Source organism: Dendropsophus ebraccatus, chromosome 2 (assembly GCF_027789765.1).
Source record: "Dendropsophus ebraccatus isolate aDenEbr1 chromosome 2, aDenEbr1.pat, whole genome shotgun sequence".
Lineage (NCBI taxonomy): Eukaryota > Metazoa > Chordata > Amphibia > Anura > Hylidae > Dendropsophus > Dendropsophus ebraccatus.
In genome coordinates this window covers 27,653,801-27,679,504 of record NC_091455.1, presented here as the reverse complement: position 1 = coordinate 27,679,504, position 25,704 = coordinate 27,653,801, and the positions used below count along the sequence as shown (strand labels likewise).

The 25,704-nt window shown below is 44.0% G+C and overlaps 1 protein-coding gene across 1 annotated transcript in view; it reads left to right on the top strand.

The window, feature by feature from the left end:
• LOC138784113 (fibrocystin-L-like) overlaps positions 1–25,377 on the top strand; it is a 177,477-nt gene extending 152,100 nt beyond the window's left edge. The window contains exons 70-77 of the mRNA XM_069959629.1: positions 151–308; positions 684–813; positions 4,571–4,927; positions 18,758–18,909; positions 19,178–19,327; positions 20,214–20,370; positions 23,015–23,312; positions 25,193–25,377. Of these exons, the coding sequence (XP_069815730.1) occupies positions 151–308; positions 684–813; positions 4,571–4,927; positions 18,758–18,909; positions 19,178–19,327; positions 20,214–20,370; positions 23,015–23,298 (1,388 nt within the window). The 3' untranslated portion in view covers positions 23,299–23,312; positions 25,193–25,377. The remainder of the gene's footprint in view (positions 1–150; positions 309–683; positions 814–4,570; positions 4,928–18,757; positions 18,910–19,177; positions 19,328–20,213; positions 20,371–23,014; positions 23,313–25,192) is intronic.
• Positions 25,378–25,704: the final 327 nt, after the last annotated feature.

Below are 25,704 nucleotides of genomic sequence, written 5' to 3'. Positions count from 1 at the left end.
ATTATTCATACATGAGGTCCCTGCTCGCATGCATGAGCTTACACACTATCGGGAGGGGGTGCGAGACAGAATGGCAGAGGGGCAATACAGAGTTACTCCTTGTATTCATTCTGATGGTTTCACTGTACTTTTCTATCATTTTTTTTCTAGGGCCCCAGGACCATGGCTGGTGTTCTGGGTATAGCTGTCACAAGAGGGTCTCTCTGTTTCACGCTGTAGTGGCTACTAACAAGACATATCAGGTTTTCTTTACCAGCACGAGCCCCCAGAAACTGCGACTGAAACTGCTTAACACAAACAACACAAATGTAAGAACCAACTAGAAGAGGGATTAACACAGCATCATATTGTTATATATTTTCAGGAGAAAACCATGTAAAACATTAAAGGGTTGGAATACAGACAAGCAGACATCATGGCCAGCCAAATACAGTATTTCCCCTGTAGTTGCACACACCACTTGAATTAAAGTGAAGGTACATACTAAGCGTCTCCTAGAGACAGCGTTTTAAAAGGGTGTATGTTAGGTGATTCTCAGTGACATGACACGTTTAATAGATCATGTCCATATTATGAATTCAAGTTGTACCTTTTATGGCTGATACTGTTGCTTCACATCAGCGCTTGCACCGTTCCGTTCCACAGCGTCCCATACTGACTTCATTACATTTCTTTTATTGTAGTCTGTCATCGTGGGAATCTACTACTCAAACCCTCAGCGATTAGATGTCTATGTTAATAATGTCTTTGTGAGCCCTAATAATATACAATGGCAGGGGTCAACTTATTCCATGAAGGAACCTACGTATCAGGGTAAGTTAATGATAGGTATGATGAAACAGATGGATGGGTAGATAAATGTGAAAAACTCTACATATCTCTTCCATAGACCTATAAACATAGAAAGTTGTTTTCAGAAAAAGACCACCAGGTCTAGTCTGCCCTTCTAGTATTTCCTTTTTTAATATTTTAGGATAGATATATGTTTATTCCAGACAAGTTAAAATGTGACTAACGTATAACTAAAGAGTACTATATTTTTGGTGACTTCTCAGGACACACAGGCCTGTGTCCTGTATGTATATGAGAAGCAGTACTATATCTGCCCATTCTATCACTATAAACACACTATAAACAACATCCTGCAATCCTACCTCACTGTAGCAAACGTTCAGGAGTTCCATGACCAGCACTGAGCAGTGTAACATGTGAGTCCAGTGTTTTCTGTGGCCAAAAAGTCTGCACAGTGCAATGGCTGCTTTTCTCCTCTTTCTGCTCACTTACCCCCTGGCCCCTCCTCCCTCCACTGGAATATAATGGACAGAAGGAAGCTTGTCATGACATTCAGAACACATAGCAGCCAATTACTGTGGTTACAGTGTGTTCAAAAAGTCATCAGAAGAGCTGGGAGAAAGTGTCATCAGGGTAAGTAAACAGAGGCACAAGGGTGAATGGGAGTGCCAGCTCTGGACTAAGCAAGCTAAGTATGGTTACATAGTTACATAGTTAATACGGTTGAAAAAAGACACATGTTCATCAAGTTCAACCAAGGAGGGGATGGATACAGGGAAAGGGAAGGGGTAATGATAGGTTCTATACATATGCATTTATGTTATTTTTGTCTAAGAACTTGTCTCTTCTGTTTTTAAGCCCTCTACTGTTTTTTGCTGTGACCAGATCCTGTGGTAGACTGTTCCACAGATTCACAGTTCTCATGGTAAAGAAGGCTTGTCGCCTCCGGAGATTGAACCTTTTTTTCTCGAGGCGGAGGCAGTGCCCCCTTGTCCTTTGAGGGGGTTTTACACGGAACATCTTTTCCCCATATTTCTTGTAGGGGCCATTTATATATTTAAAATGGTTCAGTTTATTTTTTTCACATCTTGTATATCAGGCCAATTTATTATGCCAGACCCCTTGTTCTTACCGGAACTGCAGCCAGAAGTACTTTACAGCAGATTGTTTCCTTCTTCCCAGTGAAAACACATACAAGCTTAGTCAGTCTCAGTCTAGATGTCTGACTGAGGAAATATCCATTTCCTAAGCAGCAGAAATCTGGCTTAGGTGTCTTCTCTAAGTGACAAGTCCTAAGCACTAGTCAGTGTTGTCATTTGTTGACCAGTATATCCAACATTACAATAGACATTCCTGGCTAATTCTACCTATGTTCCTTCTCCTCACTCAAGAAATTACCTCTGTTATAGCCAGTCACATACAGCTCAGCTCTACAAACTCTCTCATTACACATACTGATAATATAACTGTTGTCACTTCTGTGGAGGAAATCCAAGACAACAGCCAACCTTCTACACTATAAGTTTATGCTTAGAAGCTACTACTCTGCTAAGCAATCCTACTTCACCACTCTGATCTCTTCTCTTTCCCATAACCCAAAACGCCGCTTTGATATCCTCAACTCTCTCCTTAAACCCAAACTTCAGACACCCATAACTAACCTCTGCGCTGAAGACCTAGCCAACTACTGTCAAGGACAAAATAGACACAATCCGTCAGGAGATCATCTCCCAGTCCCCAGGTAATATTAATCCTATTCCCTCCTACTGTTCCTCCTCATCCCTCTCAGCATTTGAGCCAGTGACAGAGGAGGAAGTCTCCAGACTCCTCTCCTCATCTCGTCCCACCACCTGCCCTAGTGACCCTATTCCCTCACACCTTGTCCAGTCTTTCTCTCCTGTTGTCACTACCTACCTTACTAAAATCTTCAACCTCTCCCTCTCCTCTGGCATCTTCCCCTCGACTTTCAAACACTCCATTATCACTCCATTACTGAAAAAACCCTCTCTAGACCCCTCCTGTGCAGCCAACTTTCGACCTGTCTCTAATCTCCCTTTTATCTCCAAACTCTTGGAACGTCTGGTCTACTCCCGCCTAACCCGCTACCTCTCTGACTACTCTCTTCTTGACCCCCTTCAGTCCGGTTTCCGTCCTCACCACTCTACAGAAACTGCCCTTACTAAATTCTCTAATGATCTCCTCACCGCCAAATCTAAAGGTGACAATTCTCTGCTCATTCTTCTGGATCTATCTGCAGCTTTTGACGCTGTAGACCACCAGCTCCTCCTCTCCACACTCCGCTCTATTGGCCTCAAGGACTCTGCTCTTTCCTGGTTTTCCTCCTATCTCTCTGACCGCTCCTTTAGCGTATCACTTTCTGGCTCCACCTCATCTTCTCTCCCCCTTACAGTCAGGGTTCCTCAGGGATCAGTCCTGGGCCCTCTCCTTTTCTCACTTTACACTTTACCCATCGGACAAATCATCAGCAAGTTTGTTTTTCAGTACCATCTCTATGCTGTTGATACCCAGCTTTATACCTCCTCCCGTGATATCACCCCCGCTCTTCTACAGAACACCAGTAACTGTCTGTCTGCCGTCTCTAACGCTATTTCCTCCCTATTCCTAAAACTAAACCTTGCTAAGACTGAGCTGCTTGTCTTCCCTCCCTCTGCTAACCGCCCCCCACCTGACATCTCCATCTCTGTCTGTGGTGCGACCATAACCCCTACACAGCAAGCCCGCTGCCTTGGGGTTATGTTTGACTCGGATCTCTCCTTTACTCCTCATATTAAATCTCTTTCACGTTCCTGTAATCTGCATCTAAAAAACATCTCTAAAATCCGTCCCTTCCTTCCTGTCGAATCTGCTAAAACTCTCATTGTCACTCTGATTCATTCCCGTCTAGACTACTGCAATTCCTTACTAATCGGCCTTCCTTCCTCTAAACTCTCCTCTCTCCAGTCCATTCTCAATACAGCGGCCAGGCTCATCCCCATGTCCAGCCGCTATACTGATGCCTCCCCCCTGTGCCAGTCACTACACTGGCTCCCTGTTAAACACAGGATACAATATAAAGTCCTCCTGCTCACCCACAAGGCTCTCCACAGTGCTGCACCTCCATACATCTCCTCCCTCATCTCTGTCTACCGTCCTACCTGTGCCTTACGCTCCTCTAATGACTCACAACTAACATCCACCTTGATCCGCACCTCTCACTCCCGTCTCCAGGACTTCACCCAAGCTGCACCAGTTCTATGGAATGCATTACCCAAGACTGTCAGACTCACCTCCAATACACAAAGCTTCAAACGTGCCCTCAAAACTCATCTGTTCAAGCAGGCTTACCAGGTTCCCTAATTTTCACTGCTACCCTCAACCCCCCCCCCCCCCCCCCCCGACACACACACACCTCCACCACACACACACACACACACACACACACACACACACACCAAGCATTTAAGCACTTAGACCTGTGCATGCAGGTATTGGCTGGTGACAGGTTCACCCCCCCTTCCCTGCACTGCCTTATTTATATAGATGGCCGGACCATAAGAACAATGAAGCACTTTGCCCCTCTGCCATTTTGGCTCAAACCCCCTCCCGATAGTATGTAAGCTCATGCATGCGAGCAGGGACCTCACTCCTCACGTATGGATAATTATATGTATATCTCTGTAATGTCTATTTTTTGTCTATGTATGTACCCCAGAATAGTAAAGTGCTGCGGAATTATTATTATTATTATTATTATTTTTATTGTCACTTCCTCTGATAGGACAATACATGCCTCAGCTCAGCTCATTGGTTTTGGGAGAAAACTACTTTGACAAGGACTATAACATGCTGTACGTCCTGGTCAGAGGATCCACTCCAATTGAAATCCGCACATCTCCTCTGATTGTTATCTCGTTTAATATGCCGGCAATGACCGAGGATCAGTTTTATGGGGAAAATCTTGTCAAGAACCTTGCGGCTTTCTTGAAGGTCCCAGCAAACAAAATTCGTATTACAAAGATAATTAGGGAAGGTTCCAGACGCCGAAAGAGAGCTGCAGGAGGACTATCTGTACAAGTGGAAATCTCCGATCCACCTGTCCAAGAAACATCCAACTCCACTTCTTCTAATACAACAGGTAAGTAAAAGAGTTTCTGAGCTAAGGTTCTAAGCTTTTTGTCCCTTTGATTCTGTTTGGATTTCCTCATAAAGCCAAGCACACAGCGTATGGACACCATGACAGTTTCAAAGAAATACATAGAGACTGTCATGGCATTCACGCTCCATGCACTTGGCTTTCTGAGAAAAGCTGAGCAGAAACAAAGTGAGTAAGCACTAGTGAGTGATCACAGCTGAGCGTTTATGCACCTTCATTATACCATTCGGGGGGAATTTCAGCAGCCGAATCCCAAAAAATCACAACTTCTGTAATATAGTACATTTTAAAGTATACCTGTCATTATAAAAAAAAACTTTTGACATGTCGTAGAGACCGATTGGGAGATAAAGAAGGGAGAGGACTGCAGCTGCAGCGTGTAAGTTAAAAAAAAAAAAAAGTCAGTCTCCATAGGAGCCCATTATAAGTCCGACTTTTTTTCATTCAGAGCAGAGTGGACACGCTGCAGTTCAATTTCTCCCCGCTCTCCTCCTGATCAGTACAGGTTTAAGCATTCGGACCCAGACCGATCAAAACTTTTGACATGTCTCTATGATATGTCAAAAGTTTTTTTTACAACGACAGGCACTTAACCCCTTAAGGACAGAGCCTGAAATTTCAAAATCAGATATTTTTAGGGACCTGTTCAGGTTTAAAGTGTATTTGAAGGGGCCTGTATGTTAGAAAGCCCCACAAAGCACCCCATTTCAGAAACTGCACCCCCCGCACTCTGCAAAAGCACATCCAGAAAGTGTTTTAACCCTTTAGGGGAGTCACAGAAATAAAAGCTAAGTGTGTAAGAATTTGAAAATTATAATTTTCTGTGCAGAGATTTTATTGTAATCCAATATTTTTCATAATTATAACCTATTACCAGAGAAATGCACCCCAATAATTATTGCCCCGTTTCTGCAGTTTATAGAAATACCCCATATGTGGCCCTATTGCGCTATTTGACGCAACCACAAGCCTCAGATAACAGGGAGCGCCTAGTGAATTTCAACGCCTCCGTTATATTGGTCATTTTCTGACTGTACCACTTCAGGTTGGCAGAGGCTCTGGGGTGCCAAAACCTAAAAAACACCCCTAAAGGGAAACCATTTAGAAAACTACACCCCTCAAGGAATGTAAACAAGGGGTGCGGTGAGCATTTGTACCCCACAGGTGCTTCACAGATTTTCCCGAACAATATGGCGTGAAAAAAGAAAATTTATTTTTTTACACTAAAACGTTGTTCTAGCCTTCAATTTTTCATTTTCTTAAAGGGATAAGAGGAAAAAAAAGACACAAAATGTGTAGCGCAAGTTTCTCCCGAGTACGGAAATACCCCACATGTGGCGATAAAGTGCCAAGGGGGCGCAGGACGAGCCTCCAAAGGGAAGGAGCGCCAATTGGGCTTTTGGAAGCTGAATTTCACTGAAAGGATTCAAGGGCCATGTCGCATTTACAGAGCCCTCGTGCTGCCAAGACACTGGAAACCCCCCCACAAGTGACTCCATTCTGGAAACTACACCCCTCAAGGAATCTAACAAGGGGTTCAGTGAGCATATGGACCCACTGGTGAATGGGCACAAATGTGGAACAATGTGACGTAAAAGTAAAAAATTTCATTTTTTCACTTTCATGGCACAAATGTGCCCGTCATCAAGGGGGTCATATCCTCACTGCACCCCTTGTAGATTCCTTGAGGGGTGCAGTTTTCCAGAATGGGGTCACTTGTGGGGGGGTTTCCAGTGTTTTGGCAGCACGAGGGCTCTGAAATGCGCATGGCGTTCATCATCCATTCTAAGCCAAATCCAACCTCCAAAATCCAATGGCGCTCCTTCCCTTCGGAGGCTTGCCCTGCGCCACATGGCGCTTTATGTCCACATGTGGGGTATTTACGGACTCGGGGGAAATTTCTCTACACATATTGTGTTGTTTTATTCTCTTTAACCCCTTGTGAAAATGAATAACTTCAAGCTAAACCAAACATTATAGTGTAAAAAATGTAATATTCATTATCACGCCACATTGTTCACATTTGTGCCCGTCAACCAGTGGGGTCCATATGCTCACTACACCCCTGTTACATTTCCTTGAGGGGTGTAGTTTCCATAATGGGGTCACCTTGGGGGGGTTTGACAGAGCCTGAAATGGCCTTAATGACAGAGACAAATTTTATGAATATGACCAGTGTCACTTTATTCATTAATAACTTCGGGATGCTTTTACCTATCCGGCTGATTCTGAGATTGTTTTCTCGTGACATATTGTACTTTACATTTCTGGTAAATTGGAGTCGATACTCATAACGAATCTTTATGAAAAACCCCCAAATAATGTGAAAAAATGTGAAAAACTGCATTTTTCCAACTTTGAAACTTTTTTGCGTATACAAAAATGGGTTATACCACATAAATTATATATTAAATAGCATTAGCAACATGTCTACTTTTTTTTTTTTTTTTTTTTTTTTTTTTTTTTTTTTAATGTTTCAATAGTTTTTATTGAAGGATTTTTTTATAAATTTTACAACAAGCATAGACTGAAGAACAGTAACAGAATAGAGTACCAAAACATTGGCTGGTAAATGCAATAGCTAGTACATGCTCGAGAATCACATAGCTATAAAGACACATATGTGCTAGTACTGTGTAAGATAACATGCCGGTATAAATGCGAAGAAAATCAAAACACAAGGCTGTGCTTATATATATACAAGAAAGTATGCTTAGACAAATGCAAAGAAAAACAAAATACAAGTTGAGAGTTGCGCAGCTGTTATATGAAACTATGAAATTCCAGCCTAAGGGTAGCAAGGGGTGGTACAGAAACAGAGAAACACACAGACGAGGACAAACAACAAAGAAATCTAGATTTAGAAATGTAGTAAAGTAAGTATGGCAACAGCGAAGGAGCGCATTAATGGGAATTCAGCGACAAATGCAAGATTTCCGTCCAGTAGCGAGCCGTGGTGGCAACTTAGCCAGTTCGGTGGTGAGGTAGAAACTAAAGCAATATGACTGGTAAGGTTGGGTCTTAGATTAAGCAGGCTATAGATAGAAAAAGCTTGGTGTCTGCGCCATCTAAGATTGTCTAAAGTAATTAAGCTATAGCGAGATTCAAGTAGTAGATAAATGCTGATAGTCCAGGCTGTGAAGTTGTAGTCAGGAAGCTATGGAGATTAGACAACGCATAGATACACTGTAGATACGGATCTACATAGCAATAGCATAAAAAGTATTAAGAGGTAGAAAGAGACATATGACCGCTGTTAGTGATTACTTAGAATATCGTGAAAACCAAAAAACACAAAAATACGCTCAGAGGGGGAGTAGAGACATAAACGGACAAACAAACAACACTTAAGACGTGTGAAAGCACAAACAATAACAAGGAAAGACAGAAACCGAGGATGGTCAGGGCTATTAAGCTCCAACATGCATCGACGGTTAGTAGACGGAGGGCACAGAGTCCAGTTTAGCCAAGGAGGGCATATAAGGTGTGAAAAGCGAATGTCCGGCAAAAAACAGTCCAATGGACAACAATATAAGGCTGAGTCGGCAAAGAAGGACAAGAGCTGCCTTCCGATTCAAATCACGGAGGAAGGGGTAGAGGCTCAGCGAGGCTTTGTGGGAAACATGGAAGATTCCAAGTGTGTAGTAGTTGCAGGCCATCGTCGACATCCCGTATTGTAAAATAGTCCGTCCCTTTAGCAATGATAAGACATGAAGAGTTGCCCCACTTATATGGAATTCCTTTAGCCCTTAACGTGGTAGTGACCGGGGCAAAGGACCTTCGAATCCGCAACGTAGCTGCGGATAAATCTGGAAACACGGAGACTGAAGCATATTGAGCAGGCGGCGCCTGGTGACGTCTAGAGGCAGCTAGAAAAGCCGTTTTAACATGTAGATGTCTGATTCTCACCAAGGCATCTCTGGGGGTACTCGGAGGCAAATGCTTAGGCCGAGGTAGGCGACGGGCCCAATCAATGATGATATCCTTGTGGTCAGAAGCCGGTAACAGTTCCTTCATGAGACCTTGAGTATAGGCAGGGAGGTCAGAGACAGGGATAGATTCGGGTATGCCTCTAAGCTTCAGGTTGTGCCCACGAGACCGGTCATCCACAGTTGCTAAAGTCTCTTTCAAGTGGGCCACCTCTTCCTGTAGCTGCCCATGTGAATCCACAAGTACATTATACTCACTCACGATTTCAGAGATTTTCTCCTCTGCAACTTGCACTCTCAGTTCCACAGAAGAGATGGAAGCTTTAATAACTGCAAGGGCATTGTCCAAACGGAGCTGGATTGAGTCTCTGAACGCTAGCATCATCTTCCTTAGAAGCTCCGGGGTAAGTTGAGTGTCAGGAATGAAAAGAGCATCAAAGGGGTCATAGCAGGCAGATGTCACAGAGACAGTGTCAGCTGGAGCCGCGGCATTGATGAAAGGCTCAGCAGGCAGGCTACGGCATACATTCTCAGCAGGGCATGGAGAGCAGAGCTGCTGACCTGCTGTGCTTGGCTGAGTAGAGGGAGGAGGGGCCGGAGGGGGATGAGAAGGAGAGGAGAGACAGGGCTGCAGCTTCGTGCCGGCGGCTACCGGGAGCCCGGGGGAGCCGGCTTTAGTGTTCCCTCTCCTCCTGCTACTCCTCCCCTCAGGCTGCTGCGGTGTACAGGCTGCAGCTGAATGTGTAGTTGGGCCGGTCCGCTGCTGTGCTGATGTGTTAGTAGCCGGAGCGGTCTGCCACACCGCTCCGGCGCTTGCAGGGGAGGAGTCCATGGAGAGAAGAGCAGGGAAGCCGGCGCCATCTTGCCTTACCGCGGCTGTGGGGAGAGAGGCTTCAATCTTCCTCCGGAGCGCAGCTGAAGCTCTGTGGGAGGTCAATTTCACGCTGGGAGTATGAAGGGATGTCATGGCAAGCTTCGGGTGTAAAATAAAGCAATAAGTCAGCTGTAGAGATGCCGGTGTCTGTCGCTAGTGCAGGAGCTCTTCACACACACGTCTGCTCCCCTCAGTGGCAAACCACGCCCCCCCCAGCAACATGTCTACTTTATGTTGGCGGCATTTATTAAACGATCTTTCATTTTTTTTAGACAATAGGAAGCTTAAAACATTAGTAGCAAATTTCCAAATTTTCAGTAAAATTTCAAAATCAGATATTTTTAGGGACCTGTTCAGGTTTAAAGTGTATTTGAGGGGCCTGTATGTTAGAAAGCCCCACAAAGCACCCCATTTCAGAAACTGCACCCCCCGCACTCTGCAAAAGCACATCCAGAAAGTGTTTTAACCCTTTAGGGGAGTCACAGAAATAAAAGCTAAGTGTGTAAGAAATTTGAAAATTTAAATTTTCTGTGCAGAGATTTTATTGTAATCCAATATTTTTCATAATTATAAACCTATTACCAGAGAAATGCACCCCAATAATTATTGCCCCATTTCTGCAGTTTATAGAAATACCCCATATGTGGCCCTATTGCGCTATTTGACGCAACCACAAGCCTTAGATACAAAGGAGCGCCTAGTGAATTTCAACGCCTCCGTTATATTTGGTCATTTCTGGCTGTACCACTTCAGGTTGGCAGAGGCTCTGGGGTGCCAAAACCTAAAAAACACCCCTAAAGGGAAACCATTTAGAAAACTACACCCCTCAAGGAATGTAACAAGGGGTGCGGTGAGCATTTGTACCCCACAGGTGCTTCACAGATTTTCCGAACAATATGGCGTGAAAAAAGAAAAATTTATTTTTTACACTAAAACGTTGTTCTAGCCTTCAATTTTTCATTTTCTTAAAGGGATAAGAGGAAAAAAAAGACACAAAATGTGTAGCGCAGTTTCTCCCGAGTACGGAAATACCCCACATGTGGCGATAAAGTGCCAAAGGGGCGCAGGACGAGCCTCCAAAGGGAAGGAGCGCCAATTGGCTTTTGGAAGCTGAATTTCACTGAAAAGGATTTCAAGGGCCATGTCGCATTTACAGAGCCCTCGTGCTGCCAAGACACTGGAAACCCCCCACAAGTGACTCCATTCTGGAAACTACACCCCTCAAGGAATCTAACAAGGGGTTCAGTGAGCATATGGACCCCACTGGTGACGGGCACAAATGTGGAACAATGTGACGTAAAAGTAAAAAATTTCATTTTTTCACTTTCATGGCACAAATGTGCCCGTCATCAAGGGGTCCATATCCTCACTGCACCCCTTGGTAGATTCCTTGAGGGGTGCAGTTTCCAGAATGGGGTCACTTGTGGGGGGTTTACAGTGTTTTGGCAGCACAAGGGCTCTGTAAATGCGACATGGCGTTCATCATCCATTCTAGCCAAATCCAACCTCCAAAATCCAAATGGCGCTCCTTCCCTTCGGAGGCTTGCCCACATGGCGCTTTATGTCCACATGTGGGGTATTTACGGACTCGGGGGAAATTTCTCTACACATATTGCGTGTTTTTTTCTCTTTTAACCCCTTGTGAAAATGATAACTTCAAGGCTAAACCAACATTATAGTGTAAAAAATGTAATATTTCATTTTCACGCCACATTGTTCCACATTTGTGCCCGTCACCAGTGGGGTCCATATGCTCACTACACCCCTTGTTACATTCTTTGAGGGGTGTAGTTTCCATAATGGGGTCACTTGTGGGGGGTTTCAACTGTCTTGGCAACACAGAGGCCTTTTGAATGCAACATGGCCCCTCGAAATCCATTCCATCCAAATCCAGCCTTCAAAAACCAAATGGGGCTCCTTCCCTTCGGAGGCTTACCCTGCACCCTCATGGCGCTTTATGTCCACATGTTGGGTATTTCCGTACTCAGGGGAAATTGCTCTACACATTTATTGTTTTTTTTTATCTTTTAGCCCCTTGTCAAAATGAAAAAATCATGACAAGATTAATGATTTAGAGTAAAAATTTTACAAAAATTTCACAAAATGTTGGTCTAGCCTTGATTTTTTCCATTTCCACAAGGGGTTAAAAAAGAAAATGAACACAAAACGTGTAGGGTAGTTTCCCCTGAGTACGAAAATACCCCACATGTGGGCATAATGTGCCATATGGGCACAGGGCAAGCCACCAAAAGGACAGAGCGCCATTTAGAGGCTGGAATGGAGGATGGAGGCCATGTCACAATTACAAAGCTCCTGTGCTGCCAGGTCAGTAGAAACCCCCGACAAGTGACCCCATTCTGGAAACTACACCCCATAAGGAATCTAACAAGGGGTGCAGTGAGGATATGGACCCCACTGGTGACAGTCACTTACGTAGAACATGTGCCGAGAAAATAAAAAATACCATTTTTTTCATTTTCACGTCCCAAATGTGGCCGTCACCAGGGGGCCATATCCCCGCTGCCCCCCTTGTTAGATTCCTTATGGGGTGTAGTTTCCAGAATGGGGTCACTTGTGGGGGGTTTCTACTGTCCTGGCCGCACAGAGGCTTTGTAATTGCATCATGGCATCCTCTAATTGGAATGGCGGCCATACCTATTTAGCTGGGGAAAAGGGACAATTCTAATTTATTTGGGGGTATTAGGACAATTATAAGTTTATAAGGTTGAAAATGACAGGTGTCCATCAAATTCAACCTGTGTTGACCCACAGGAAGGCAAAAAACTCTTGTGAGGCAGACGACAGTAGCCTCATCACAGGGGAAAAATTCCTTCCCGACTCCATAATGGCAATTAGAATAATCCCTGGATCAACGTGACCCCTGAAATATAAATAAGGGACAGAATTTAGACAATGTAGAACCCCAATGACGTGTGGTTCGCCTTGAAGCGATCTAGTATGCAGAGGCCGGGGTGATCAGGACAGGTGTCACACTGGAAAATGGTGTCCTTCCTGATCCCCCTGTTACGCCACACTCTGCACTTCTTCTGGGGTCTCCCGTTCTCCAGTGTGGGGGACGTCACCTGGAAAATGTTGTCCTGGTGCGATACGGGGTCCTTCATATCGAGAAGTGCTGGGTCCGCTCCATGTCTGCTAAATATTAGGGCTCTATTACTACTTCTGATATGTTCGGATCGTGCCGCAAGCTACAGGGCAGCGAAAGACCGGAAGAGGGGGTGCGGGTATAAAGGTTATCCCCGTACAGGTGGTGACCTTTATTCAGCAGTGGGAAGATCAGTTCCCGGACGATCTTCCCACTTGTTCCGAGGATGGGGGGGGGGGGCATCTGGGGGCTGGATTCGGGTGTCCCTTCCTACATACACTCTGGGGCTAGGTTCACACTATGTAACTGTGCGGCTGTATTTTTTATGCGGCTGTAAATGTGCGGATGAAACTCCGGCCGTGGGAAAAAATAGACATGCGGCTCAAAACATACGGTCATTTACTTTGAAATCTGGTTCAACTAAAAATAACAAATAAAATCTTAAGAAAGTGATGCAAACACCTCTGGATGCATCTGGGAAAGCAGGGAAACAGTTTACATGAATTGCTATTACCGGGGTTTGCAATCCTCTGCAGTATGCCGATGTCTCTCATGGTTAATCTATTAAAATAATAAAACACATTTTCGTTGTAATAAAGTCCCTTTCGTTGTTCAATAATTAAATTTAAACGAATCCATCATTTGGCAATTAAATATACTGTTAAAATAAATAGATATATAAATAAATGTATATTTATTTATATATTTATTTTTTGACAGTATATTTAATTGCACAATGATGGATTCATTAGAATTAAATTATTGACCAACGAAACTGAATTTATTTCAACGAAATTGTGTTTTATTAATTAAATATTAATTAGTACAGGAAGCTCCATAAGCCGTTAATTCATATTGCCGGCAAAAGAGCTTTCTGTACTAATCATCACTTTACTTTAATGAAAACATCAAATGTTTCTTCTAATTATGTTATCACAATAGCATTATTAGAAGAAACATTTAGAATTATATGTGCGCTCAGCTGATTGGCTGATCGGCTCAGCGCACATATAATGAGCCGGTCCGCAGCACAGTGACTTCATTGTGCTGCGGACCAGCGAAGAGACAACATCGGGGTGAGTATAGAGCTCTCCCCACCCCCTCCCCAGCACTCCACCCCTCCCAGCAAGGAAGGGGGGGTCAGTTAACCCCTTCCTTGCTGGGATGGGTGCAGTCTGACATCAGTCTGGCCCCCAAGGGGTTAAGGGGGATGCAATACATCCTCCCTTAACCCCTTGGGGGCCAGACTGTAAGCAGCGATCTGTAAAGATGCTGCATACTGTAAGGAGCACAACACCGCTCACAATGATGGGTTTTGTGCTCCTGTTTGTGTGTTTTTTTGTGTGTTTCTCCCTTTTTGTTTTTCAGATATCGATATCCTGTGGATTACGTCGGATTCCGTGGACTACGTCGATAACCAGCGTTTTTTAATGTTTTTTTTTAAATAAAATGGTCAATGAGGGGTGTGGGGGTGTTTTTATTTGAATAAAAAAATTTTTAACTTGTGTCTTGTCTTTATTTCTTTACTTTATAGACTTAGTAGTGGAAGCCGTCTAATAGACGGAATCCATTACTAAGTCGGGGCCTAGTGTTAGCCGGTATAAAATGGCTAACACTAACCCCCTAATATTACCCCAGTACCCAATGCCACCAGGGGTACTGGGAAGAGCCGGGTGCCAGTGGTCCCGGAGTGTCAAAATTGGCGCTCCTGGACCGGGCGGCAGCAGGCTGGTAAGATTTAGGCTGGGGAGGGCCTAAAACAATGGCTCTTCCCACCCTGGTGTTACCAGGCTGCTGTCGTTTGGTTTTTAACCCGGCTGGTTATAAAAATAGGGGGGACTCTATGCGTTTTTTTTTTTTAAATAAATAAATAATTTAAAAAAACCGCATAGGGTCCCCCCTATTTTTATATGCAGTGCTGGGGAGGGGGTGGGGAGAGCTCTATACTCACCCCGATGTTGCCTCTTCGCTGGTCCGCAGCACAATGAAGTCACTGTGCTGCGGACCCGCTAATTATTTTTGCGCTGATCCGATCAGCCAATCAGCTGAGCGCACATATAATTCTAAATGTTTCTTCTAATAATGCTATTGTGATAACATAATTAGAAGAAACATTTGATGTTTTCATTTAAATAAAGTGATGATTAGTACAGAAAGATCTATTGCCGGGAATATGAATTAACTGCTTATGGAGCTTCCTGTACTAATTAATATTTAATTAATAATTTAATTCTAACTAATCCATCATTGTGCAATTAAATATACTGTCAAAAAATAAATATATATATAAATATACATTTATTTATATATCTATTTATTTTAACAGTATATTTAATTGCAAAATGATGGATTCGTTAGAATTAAATTATTGACCAACGAAAGGCACTTTATTACAAAGAAAATGTGTTTTATTAATTTAATATATTAACTATTAGAGGCATCGGCATTCGGCATCATTGCCGGCTATTTTTGAAGTACTCCGTACGGACCGCCTGTCAATCCTCGGCCGCATGTCCAGCCGCAAACAATGGTCTTGTTCATTTTTTACGGGTCCGTTTACGATCGGGCCGTAGATTCATACATAGTGTGCACTGTGCAGCCGTATATCCTATACTTTCCAGCGTACGCATGAACCACCAAAAATACCGCCGCACAATTACAGCCGCAAATACAGCCGCACAGTTACATAGTCTGAACCTGGCCTAAGGGTACGTGCACACTGCGGAATCGCGACAGATAACCCTTCATGCATTCCGCAGTTGGCACCCGCCGGCGGACTGATGCAGGCGCACGTCTCCACACGTGTCATAGACTCCATTCTATGCACGGGCGGATTCCGCTCTCCGTCCAACGTGTTCATTCTTTGGATGGACGACGGAATCCGCCCGTGCATAGAATGGAGTCTATGACACGGGTAGAGACATGCGCCCGCATCAGTCCTCCGGCGGGTGCCAGCTGCGGAATGCACGAAGGGTTATCCTTCGCCATTCCGCAGTGTGCACCTACCCTAAATCTGTAAGAGTACCCAGAGGTACTATCACAGAGTTTGTAGAATTTCCCACCATACCGTCATCTCTTATTGGGACGGTACTGGGGGGGAGCGTACGCTACGCTACCCCCAGACACGTCACAGGATGATGAGGATGATGAGGATGAATGGAGGAAAGAAGGACCCCCCATTCATCCTCACTGGCTGTTTCGGTGTCGGAGGCAATAATAACGTATCCCTCTGACGCCGAAAACACCCTGGGGGCCATCTTTATACGGGGACTAGTATATGGGGTATGTAGTGGTGTAGTGTCACACTTTATTCAATGTAGTGTGGTGTAATGTAGTGTTTTTTACGTGTTTTTTTTTTACAGTAAGTATAAAAAAAAAACCTACGCCAACAAAGGAGTTGCTGATAAATGCCGCACTTATGCGCGGCACTTATCAGCAGACCGTGGCAGTAGAATATAGAAAAAAAACACCCTACGCCAAAAAGGAGGAGTTGCTGATTAGCAGCGCACTTTCGTGCGATGCTGATCAACACTCAGCGGCGATAGGGTGTGGAAAATAGAAAAAAAAAAAATTTGGAAAAAAAAAAAAATCTTTTTCTACATTCTGAACATCCCTGTAGCTGCTGATAAGTGTATTACACATACCAGCCGCTAGAGGGCAGCAGAGCGCAAAATCCGGAAAATGACGAGGCTGGAGCCGAAAATAGCCGAAAGAAGACGACGGGGACCGCCGGAAAGATCCGAAGACGCCGTGAACCCGGAAGACGCCGATCAGGAGCCCGGGACAGGTGAGTAATGTACAAATATCTGCTCTGGACCCCTCGGCTACCTAGCTGAGGGGTACAGGGCAGGTATTTTTTATTTTGTGGGACTCTGATCGCCGTGCCACCATTACTTTTTACAGTAATGGCGGTCGGTGCCGTCCTCGGACAGCACCGACCGCCATTTTTTTCCGGGTCATCGGGTCACCGATGACCCGGAAAGGTTCCGATCGCCGCTATTGGCTGATCTGAATTGATTAGCCTATAGCGGCGATCGTAAGCACGGGGGGTGTTAACCACCCCCCGTGCCGAGAAGCTAAGATGGCCTGCTATGATTTATAGCAGGCCATCTTCTCCGATCGCTGTGTGCGAACACACAGCGATCGGGGAAACATCGGGCGTAAATTTACCAGGGCGCGAGGGTGTAAGTTTACGCCCGATGTCGTTAAGGGGTTAAAGTGTCACTGTCGTAAAAATTTTATTGCAGAAATCAATAGTCCAGGCGATTTTAAGAAACTTTGTAATTGGGTTTATTAGCCGAAAAATGAATTTTTATCATGAAAAAGCAGTTTGAAGCTCTCCCCCCTGTCTTTGTGGTTTTCCTATGGAGAGAGAAAGTAAAGGCAGCAAAAACAGGACAACACAGAGTTAATTTACACTCACATCCCAGGCTCTCTCCTGGACAGTCAGCCCCCACCTCTCTGGCCACTAATTAGGGGTCTGAATAGATGGATAGATAGATAGATAGATAGATAGATGGATGGATGGATGGATGGATGGATGGATGGATGGATGGATGGATGGATAGATAGATAGATAGATAGATAGATAGATAGATAGATAGATAGATAGATAGATAGATAGATAGATAGATAGAAATTTTATGGCCAGAGGCAGAATCCTGGCTGCAGCTACAAGAGTGTCTGGCAGAGCAGGAAGCCAATGACTGCTTGATCTGTCAGTCCACTGTTTTAAGTATAAGGGCCCATTATAAACATTATTATTAAATACATAGGTGCAGGAGCAGACTGGCTTCTGCTTATCACTTTATGTACTGCAGTGTGTAAGTGACCCAAAGTTCAAAAGACAAGGAGATCTCTGCTTTACTGCTAGTGCACTGATAACCCCTGACCTGCACATTTTCCTACTTGATTGCTGCAGGGCGAAGAACAGAGGTCAGGGGTTATAAGTGCAGTGAAACAGAAATCTCTTTGTCTTCTGCTTTTAACCCTTTTTTGTGTTGCAGCATGTAAGTAAACATTGGGTTAGTTACACACTGCAGTACATAAGGGGTTAAGCAGAAGGACACATGATGGCTCCTATCTTCCCTGTGAATCCCTGGGCCCCCCTGCTGCATGAGCCCCATAGCAGCTGCCTACCCCGCCTCTATGGTAGCTACGCCCATGCTGAGGAGTGGACAGCAGAAAGGAGAGGAGGGGGGGGGGACCTGGGAAAAGGCTTTTTAAATGCAGATAATGGCAGATTTGGCTAATAAACCCAAATACAAAGTTTCTTAAAATCGCCTGGACTATTGATTTCTGCAAAAAAAATAAAAAATAAAATTAACAACAGTGACACTTTTAGCTTCATGGTAGTATAGTCACACAGCTCAAACACCCCCTCCCCTCTTTCTTGGGTAAATTTGCTTCTGTCACCCTGAGTTCTTCCTTGAGATCAGGTGGAGTGTTACTGAATATCCATTCCTGATTATAGAGAAAGCTTTTGTGGTCATACATCTAAAGCTGCACAGTCCTTTGTATTTCCCACCTGTAACCAGCTCTATTATCATAAGACAATACAGCTAGGATGTTGGAGTAGAGTAACCTGATGAATCCTGAGTATAAAAGATTAACCCTTCCACTTTAAGAGACTAAGTAGACTGACCAATATTTTAATTGTTTGGGGAACAGCATGGTCTATTTAAATTGCCTAAAAAAGGCAGTGCTCAAAAATTGTGATTTCCTGGTAAAATCTCAAGTAAAATTTTTTCAATGTTGTCTCTCTCCCCAGTCTGTCCAGTTTAGATCAAAAGAAAAGATCTAGAGATCTAGATCTAGAGATCGATTTTCTCATGTCATACTTCTTTCTATTTCTGAAGTGTGTTGCAATATTCCTGTGCTGATTCTTTTTTGGATTTTTTATTTAGACACCCTGACGTTTACGGATTTCCAGACTATAAGCCAAAACCTGGCATCTGCCGCCATTAGTGGAAGTCTCAGCTCTCAGTTGAACGTCACTGTCTCATCACTGTCTGTTTCTGAACCAGTCCCATCTCCTAGTGATTCTGCCTGGAGTCAGGTACTTACTTCCCGCTCCTATTCTGTTCCAAAACATTTCATAAAACTGCTATACACACAATATGTTCAACCATGACAGCTTTGCAATGTAATATGCCCCATAGAGGGAGGCACTGCATAACCGGTTGCTTCCCTAAGTGATCACCTGGATTGAATAAAAGTGTACAAACTGTACAGAATGTTTGCAGTGCACGCTGAATAAATTAAGTACCATACCACCATAAAGGTACTCTAAGACACAATGACATAAGTGATGTGATGTCTTCCAGGTGGCAGCTGAGCCTGTTAACAGAACCCAGCCATCTACTGGAACTTATCTAGCTACTGTATCTGCACTGAAAGTCATCCAGAAACCCCAGGCTGGACTTGCCGGAGAAAGGCTTTCCCAGCAGCCATCGGTAATGGCTGTAGATTCTGACGTAAGTACTGTGCAAATATCCATGCATCATTCTCTGGTTCTTTTCCTTTCTTTCTTATTTTCTTGTTATTTCTCTGCTTAATATAGTCGTCCAAGCATGCAATGTTAACGGAGAGAGGGGAATAGTCCGCCTTCAGTACTTAAGAATTTACATTTTCAGGCTGTGCTCATACATAGTATTTCCATCAGTCTTTTGGTCAGTTTTTTTTCCAACCAAAAGTAGGAGTGGGACTGACAAAATGCAAAAATATAATGGAGACATTTGCACAGGTACTGTGATTTCAACCCACTCCTGGTTTTGATTGAAAAAAGACTGACCAGAATACTTAAGGAAATACTATTTGTAATCTATCTATTCTATCTATCTATCTATCTATCTATCTATCTATCTATCTATCTATCTATCTACCTTAAAGGGGTAGTGCGGCGCTAAGAAATTATTCACAAAATAACACACATTACAAAGTTATACAACTTTGTAATGTATGTTATGTATGTGAATCGCCCCCTTCCCCGTGTTCCGCCACCCCCGCACGTGGACCCGGAAGTGTAGTGTACCATACATACCTGACGCGCGTCATCCCCGTCCCCGATCTTCTGTCAACGCCGTAATCTTCGGGAGGCCGGCCAAATCGCTGCAGCCGTCCCTGATGCTGGCCCCCCTCTGCCGCGTCATCGACTGTTCAGCCGCAATTGGCTGAACATAACTGTGCTCAGCCAATCGCAGCTGAGCAGCTGATGACACGGCACATTTTTAGATGGCACCAGTGCCCTAAATATATATATATATATAATATATATATATGGGGTTACCAATGTATGGATAATGTGCACAATTTTTTTTATTACTAGCTAATTTGAATGTATCCTGCCATTTTCATATCTAGGGGAACTGCGTCTCTGTAAGTGCAAGTGCGATGACTCTGACAGCGACCCTGAAATACTCTAATGGCACCATAGTGAGCAATGGACTGGATGGAAATGTGACCATCTCATTCGACAGCTGTTGGGCTAACTACACTGACCTTGTTGTCAAGCTACCAGGTACAAACTAAATCACATCATGACAGTTTATCTGGCAATCACAGTAGGTTCTAGGGATTTTTAATGCTCTCCTGCTGAGCTTTGATCATACCCAGTGTGTACCTGCTGCTACGAACAGCCAGCACTCACCACTAGAGATGAGCGAACCGGCTGAGGTTCGGGTTCGTACGAACTATGAACTATCGGCTTTTGATTCCCGCTGTCTGCCTGCTCCGTGGAGAGGGTGGATACAGCCTGAGGACCTATGGCTATGGCTGTATCCCAGTTTTCCAGGCGGTTCTCAAGGTTGTATCCACCCTCTCCACGGAGCGGGCAGACAGCGGGAATCAGAAGCCAATAGTTCAGGTTCGTACGAATATAAATAGCGATCACAGAATATAAATAGCTCAGTGACCTGTATGGCTGTTGTCCGTTAACGATTAGCAACTCCATAACATGCCTTTACTGGGCCTTCATGTCTTCCAGAGTAACTCTACTAATGGAGACTTTTTCAGGCAGGCTTTAACAGAACAAAGCACAGATCTATCTAATAACATGGACAAGTATAGCAGGGGCATAACTAGAAATGGCTGGGCCCCATAGCAAACTTTTGATTACCCCCTCCCCCGACTAATACTAGTATACAGAGGGCAACTATTACCACCACACCATGACCACTAACATTACCACTATACTGTTATTGACAAAATCAAGTTTATGCAAAAGAAGCGTCCGTGGAGTCTCAGTTACGAGTCTCAAAACACGGGAATAGCCAGATATCCCTCCAGGGGAGGGAAACCTATTGCCAAGGGGGTGCCTCCCAGTGGGGAGAGCACCAAACCACCCTTGTACCTAGCCCCTTAAGTCCCACTCGGTTGCAAGTATTGGAACATAAATAGGGAAATACCAGGATGGCGACTTATACGTCAAAGTCTAACTCTATGGCGAGTATTGCGACATGACAAGGGTTTACCAAGGCAGGCATCCATCCACAGACGATCGTTTTGGGGTAGTTGCCCCTCGTCAGTGTGGAGTAGGATTCTGGCTAACAGGGGCAATGAAAAATAGACCAATAAAACACAGCAATCGCTGAGCTCAGGGAGACCAGCGACAAAAAAAATCAAGTCTACAAACTATACCAGTTAACAAGGGACAAATCTTACCACCACATACTGAATAATGTCACCACTCTGCTACTAAATATAATCCACTGTACATAGACCAATATCACCTCATACAGTCACCATATAGCAGCAGATATCAGCTCTACACAAGCTCTGCACAAGGTGCAATTACACACAGTATCTCACAGGGGCATCCTATTTGAGTGAATCACAGGGGGGATTCTTTCTCTGAGGCCATCATGAGGACTTCTCCAAGTCACTGTCCCTGTAGGATCTGCCCGACAAATATTATAGGCTCCTCTCTCATGCACCATCACTATCCTCCACATATACAGTATATTGCCCTGTCTTCGCCCTCATATAGTGATTAGTCCCTTCTGTATCCAAATAGTAATTAGACTATTCTGTAACCTCCCCCCTCATACATACATACATACATACACACACACCATCACCACCAGTAGTAAAACCACTAGTATGTAGTATACCCCATGTAGGCATTCCACTGTAGGTAATCACCCCCTGGTATTTATCTTTCCTCCATGTAGTCATCTTCCATGGTAGTTAGCCTCCTTCAATAGGCATCTCCCTTTGTAGTCTCCTCCTCCATATAAGTATTTCTACTCCTCTCCTTCCTATGGATTTAGTCTCCTGGTAGTTAGCCCCCTTTTGCTAAATGTAAGCATCGCCTCTGGTAGTTAGCCCCCCTCATGTAGGTGTCCGCCTATAAATTAATCCTCTCCCCATGCAAGAATTCCTGTAAGTCCCCCTCCCCCACACCACCACCATATGCAATTCCCCCTGTAATGTAGATGTGAAAAAGAAACAATACTCACCTAGCTTTAGTGTTTGTTGTCACCTTCCTTTCCTTGCTTTGAGCACACGAGTAATGTCACTTGTGTGCTGAAGTGCTGGGGGAGTGAACCGGCTCTTGTGGCAGGAGCCAGAAATCTGTCTGCAACCACAAGAGTGATTGGCAGGGTCAGGCGCCATTGGCTCCTAGCCCTGTAAATTATAGCCCTGCATTTAGCTGCGAGTGCTCATCAGGAGCGCTCACAGTAAAAGTGCCGTAATCCAGACATTTGCAGCACCCCTTAGGTCCCTTCTGCCAGGTGCGACAGCTCGGTTTATTACAGGATAAGGTTACCGGGCCCCCTGAGGCAGTGAGCCCAATAGCTGCTGCTATGGCAGTAGTTCCGCCTCAGCAGTATAGGCAGTCTAAAGGGCTATTATAAATGCCCCCTAGGGGGACTAAACAAGGGAAAAAAAGGTTTTTTTTTTTTTCAGTTTTATCACATGGAGCAAAATGTAAAGGCAACCCCCTATAAGCAAATCCCACCCACTTGTGAGTCATGTGAAATTATCAGTAGCAGACCCTCACTCTTAGCATTAGAAAATAGGGCTCTGGGGCTGTGTCCTTTTAGCATTTGACACTGACATGTAGCATGTTGGAATGTTTTATGATTTGACTTTTTGGGGTAATATTAGCAAACTTTGACAGAATAAAAGGGAAACATTTTATACTGTCTCCTTTATTGCAGGAAAAGGATACATGCTTGAATTTGTGCTAAATAACGTTAATGTACAGACAGAATCATTTGATGCAAGAGCTGCAATAGATACCACCTCCGCTCCCAGCAACAGTTCCAGCACTACTGCCACCAATACTTCCAGTTCCAGCACCACTCCCACCACTACATCTTCTACTTCTAGTCCTAGTAACCAAAGTGCAGGCAATGCAGTTATCCTATACAGTCCATTCTGGGCATTGCTAACATTGGCTGTCACCTTGATTACTGTGAATCTATTAATGGAGACATTATAAAGACTAAAATAAAGGTGAGATGTAACTTTATTTGTCAATTTTGGAAGCCGCAATATGATACTTAAGGGTGGATTCACATCTAACAGAATTGCAGCAGATTTCAGACTCCGGGAGCCAAAGAACAAGCCAGTTTGCAGGGGTTAAGGGGGCTGCCGCTTACATACTTGAAGCAGGTTGACAATTCCGCTGCAAGTTTGTAATCCTATTGAAATTGGCAGGAGAGGAATCACAGCGAATTTCGCTGCCACTTGGGCCAGAGGTGAGGGGAGGGGGCGTTATGAGGGGGGTGTTGCAGCATGCAGAGAGGGCGGAGACTCTGTGTGCGCCGCATTTATCATTTTTCCAGTGGAAAAATGTCAGTTAAACCTATGCCAGCTCTGAGCTGGCATAGGTTCCAATTTGTTCACACGGGTGGGCTCTGTGCGCACAGGATTTATGTAGAGGCATTGGGCCTCTACATAAATCCTCAGAGATCCGACACTGCAGGGACTTTTGTAAGCCCAGCGTTAAAAAACGCTGGACTTAATAAATGTCACCCTATGTGTGAACATAGCCTGGAGAAAGTTAAAGTGGCAGTTCACCAATAAACTGGTACCAGAAAATGCCAGTGATTTGTAATTTACTTCCATTAAAAAAATAGCAAGTCTCCCAGTACTTATCAGCTGCTGTATAACCTACAGGAAGTGGTGTATTCTCTCCAGTCTGACACACTGCTATCTGCTGCCACCTGTTAGGAACTGTCCAGAGCAGTAGCAAAACCCCATAGAAAACCTCTCCTGCTCTGCAGACAGCAAAGAATACCACTTCCTGCAGGACATAAAGCAGCTGATAGGTACTGGAAGACTTGCGATTTTTTAATAGAAGTAAATTTCAAATTAGAGATGAGCGAACCTGGAGCATGCTCGAGTCGATCCAAACGTGAACTTTCGGCATTTGATTAGCGGTGGCTGCGGAAGTTGGATAAAGCCCTAAGGCTATGTGGAAATCATGGATATAGTCATTGGCTGTATCCATGTTTCCCAGACAACCTTAGAGCTTTATCCAAGTTCAGCAGCCCCCGCTAATCAAATGCTGATCGTTCAGGTTCGGATGGACTCGAACCCGAATCCAGTTCGCTTATCTCTATTTAAAATCTCTAGCACTTACTGGTACCAGTTGTTCTGAAAATATTTTTTTTTGTTATTGTTAACTACCCCTTTAATTACACAAAATTGTATCAACACTATTAAAACCTGGGCAGATATCATGGTACACTGCATTTGAGGGGTCCCATGGCATTCTAGAAAACCATATTTTCTGTCTTTTCTGAAGAGGTCGCATCTCATACTTTTAGGCTCCGTTCACACTACGTATATTTCAGACAGTATATGTATATTTCAGTCAGTATATTTCAGTCAGTATTGCAACCAAAACCAGGAGTGGATTGAAAACACAGAAAGGATCTGTTCACACAATGTTGAAATTGAGTGGATGGCCGCCATTTAATGGCAAATATTTGCTGTTATTTTAGAACAACGGCTGTTATATTGAAATAATGGCCGTTATTTACTGTTATATGACGGCCATCCACTCAATTTCAACATTGTGTGAACAGATCCTTTCTGTGTTTTTAATCCACTCCTGGTTTTGGTTGCAATATGAGGACCACAATACTGACTGAAATATACTGACTGAAATATACAGTACGTAGTGTGAACGTAGCCTCAAGTGAAACTTTTGGAGTGGATGGTAGGGGGGAGCAAAGAACTCATTGTAGCTTCTGCCTCCCCATCTATGTTCCAGGTCATATATATCATTGCTCCTCCTGTTATACATGGCTCTATGACATGCTGGTGGTGCAGTATTCATAAAGTAATATCTGAAAAATTATTCTGCATCTTTCTCTTTTTTACAGATAAGCACATTTCCAGAAGACTGGATCTTTTGGCCGATGGTTTCATTTTGAATACTGAAGTACTGTAGTATGTTATCTGTGTGCTGTTATGGAATCAGTGTAAATTCTCTCTGTAATCTGTTTTAGCTTTCTGTAGGATTCTGTTGGATCGGGCCTTTGAATCATTTTGTAAAATGTTTTAAAAACTGCACCAATAAATTTCTATCTTCTGAGCATTAAAAAAAAATAATTTGTCCATCAGCCAGTGATTGACTATGCGGCCTGTCACTTCAGAGACCGCCTCTTAAGTTCCAGCGGCGGCTGCAGGGACCTCTCCAGGCTTTGGGTCATGTGATCAGTGGGACTTATAATGATGTTCTATGGAGCCCGACTGATGAGTCCAATGGATCATGTGACACAGAACCGGTAGAGGACTGAGCTTAATGTGGTCTTCTCCCGCCTCAATCTCCTGATCAACAAGGAGACTAGGCACTATCGCTTAAAGAGGTTCTCCAACGAAAATCTTTTTCTTT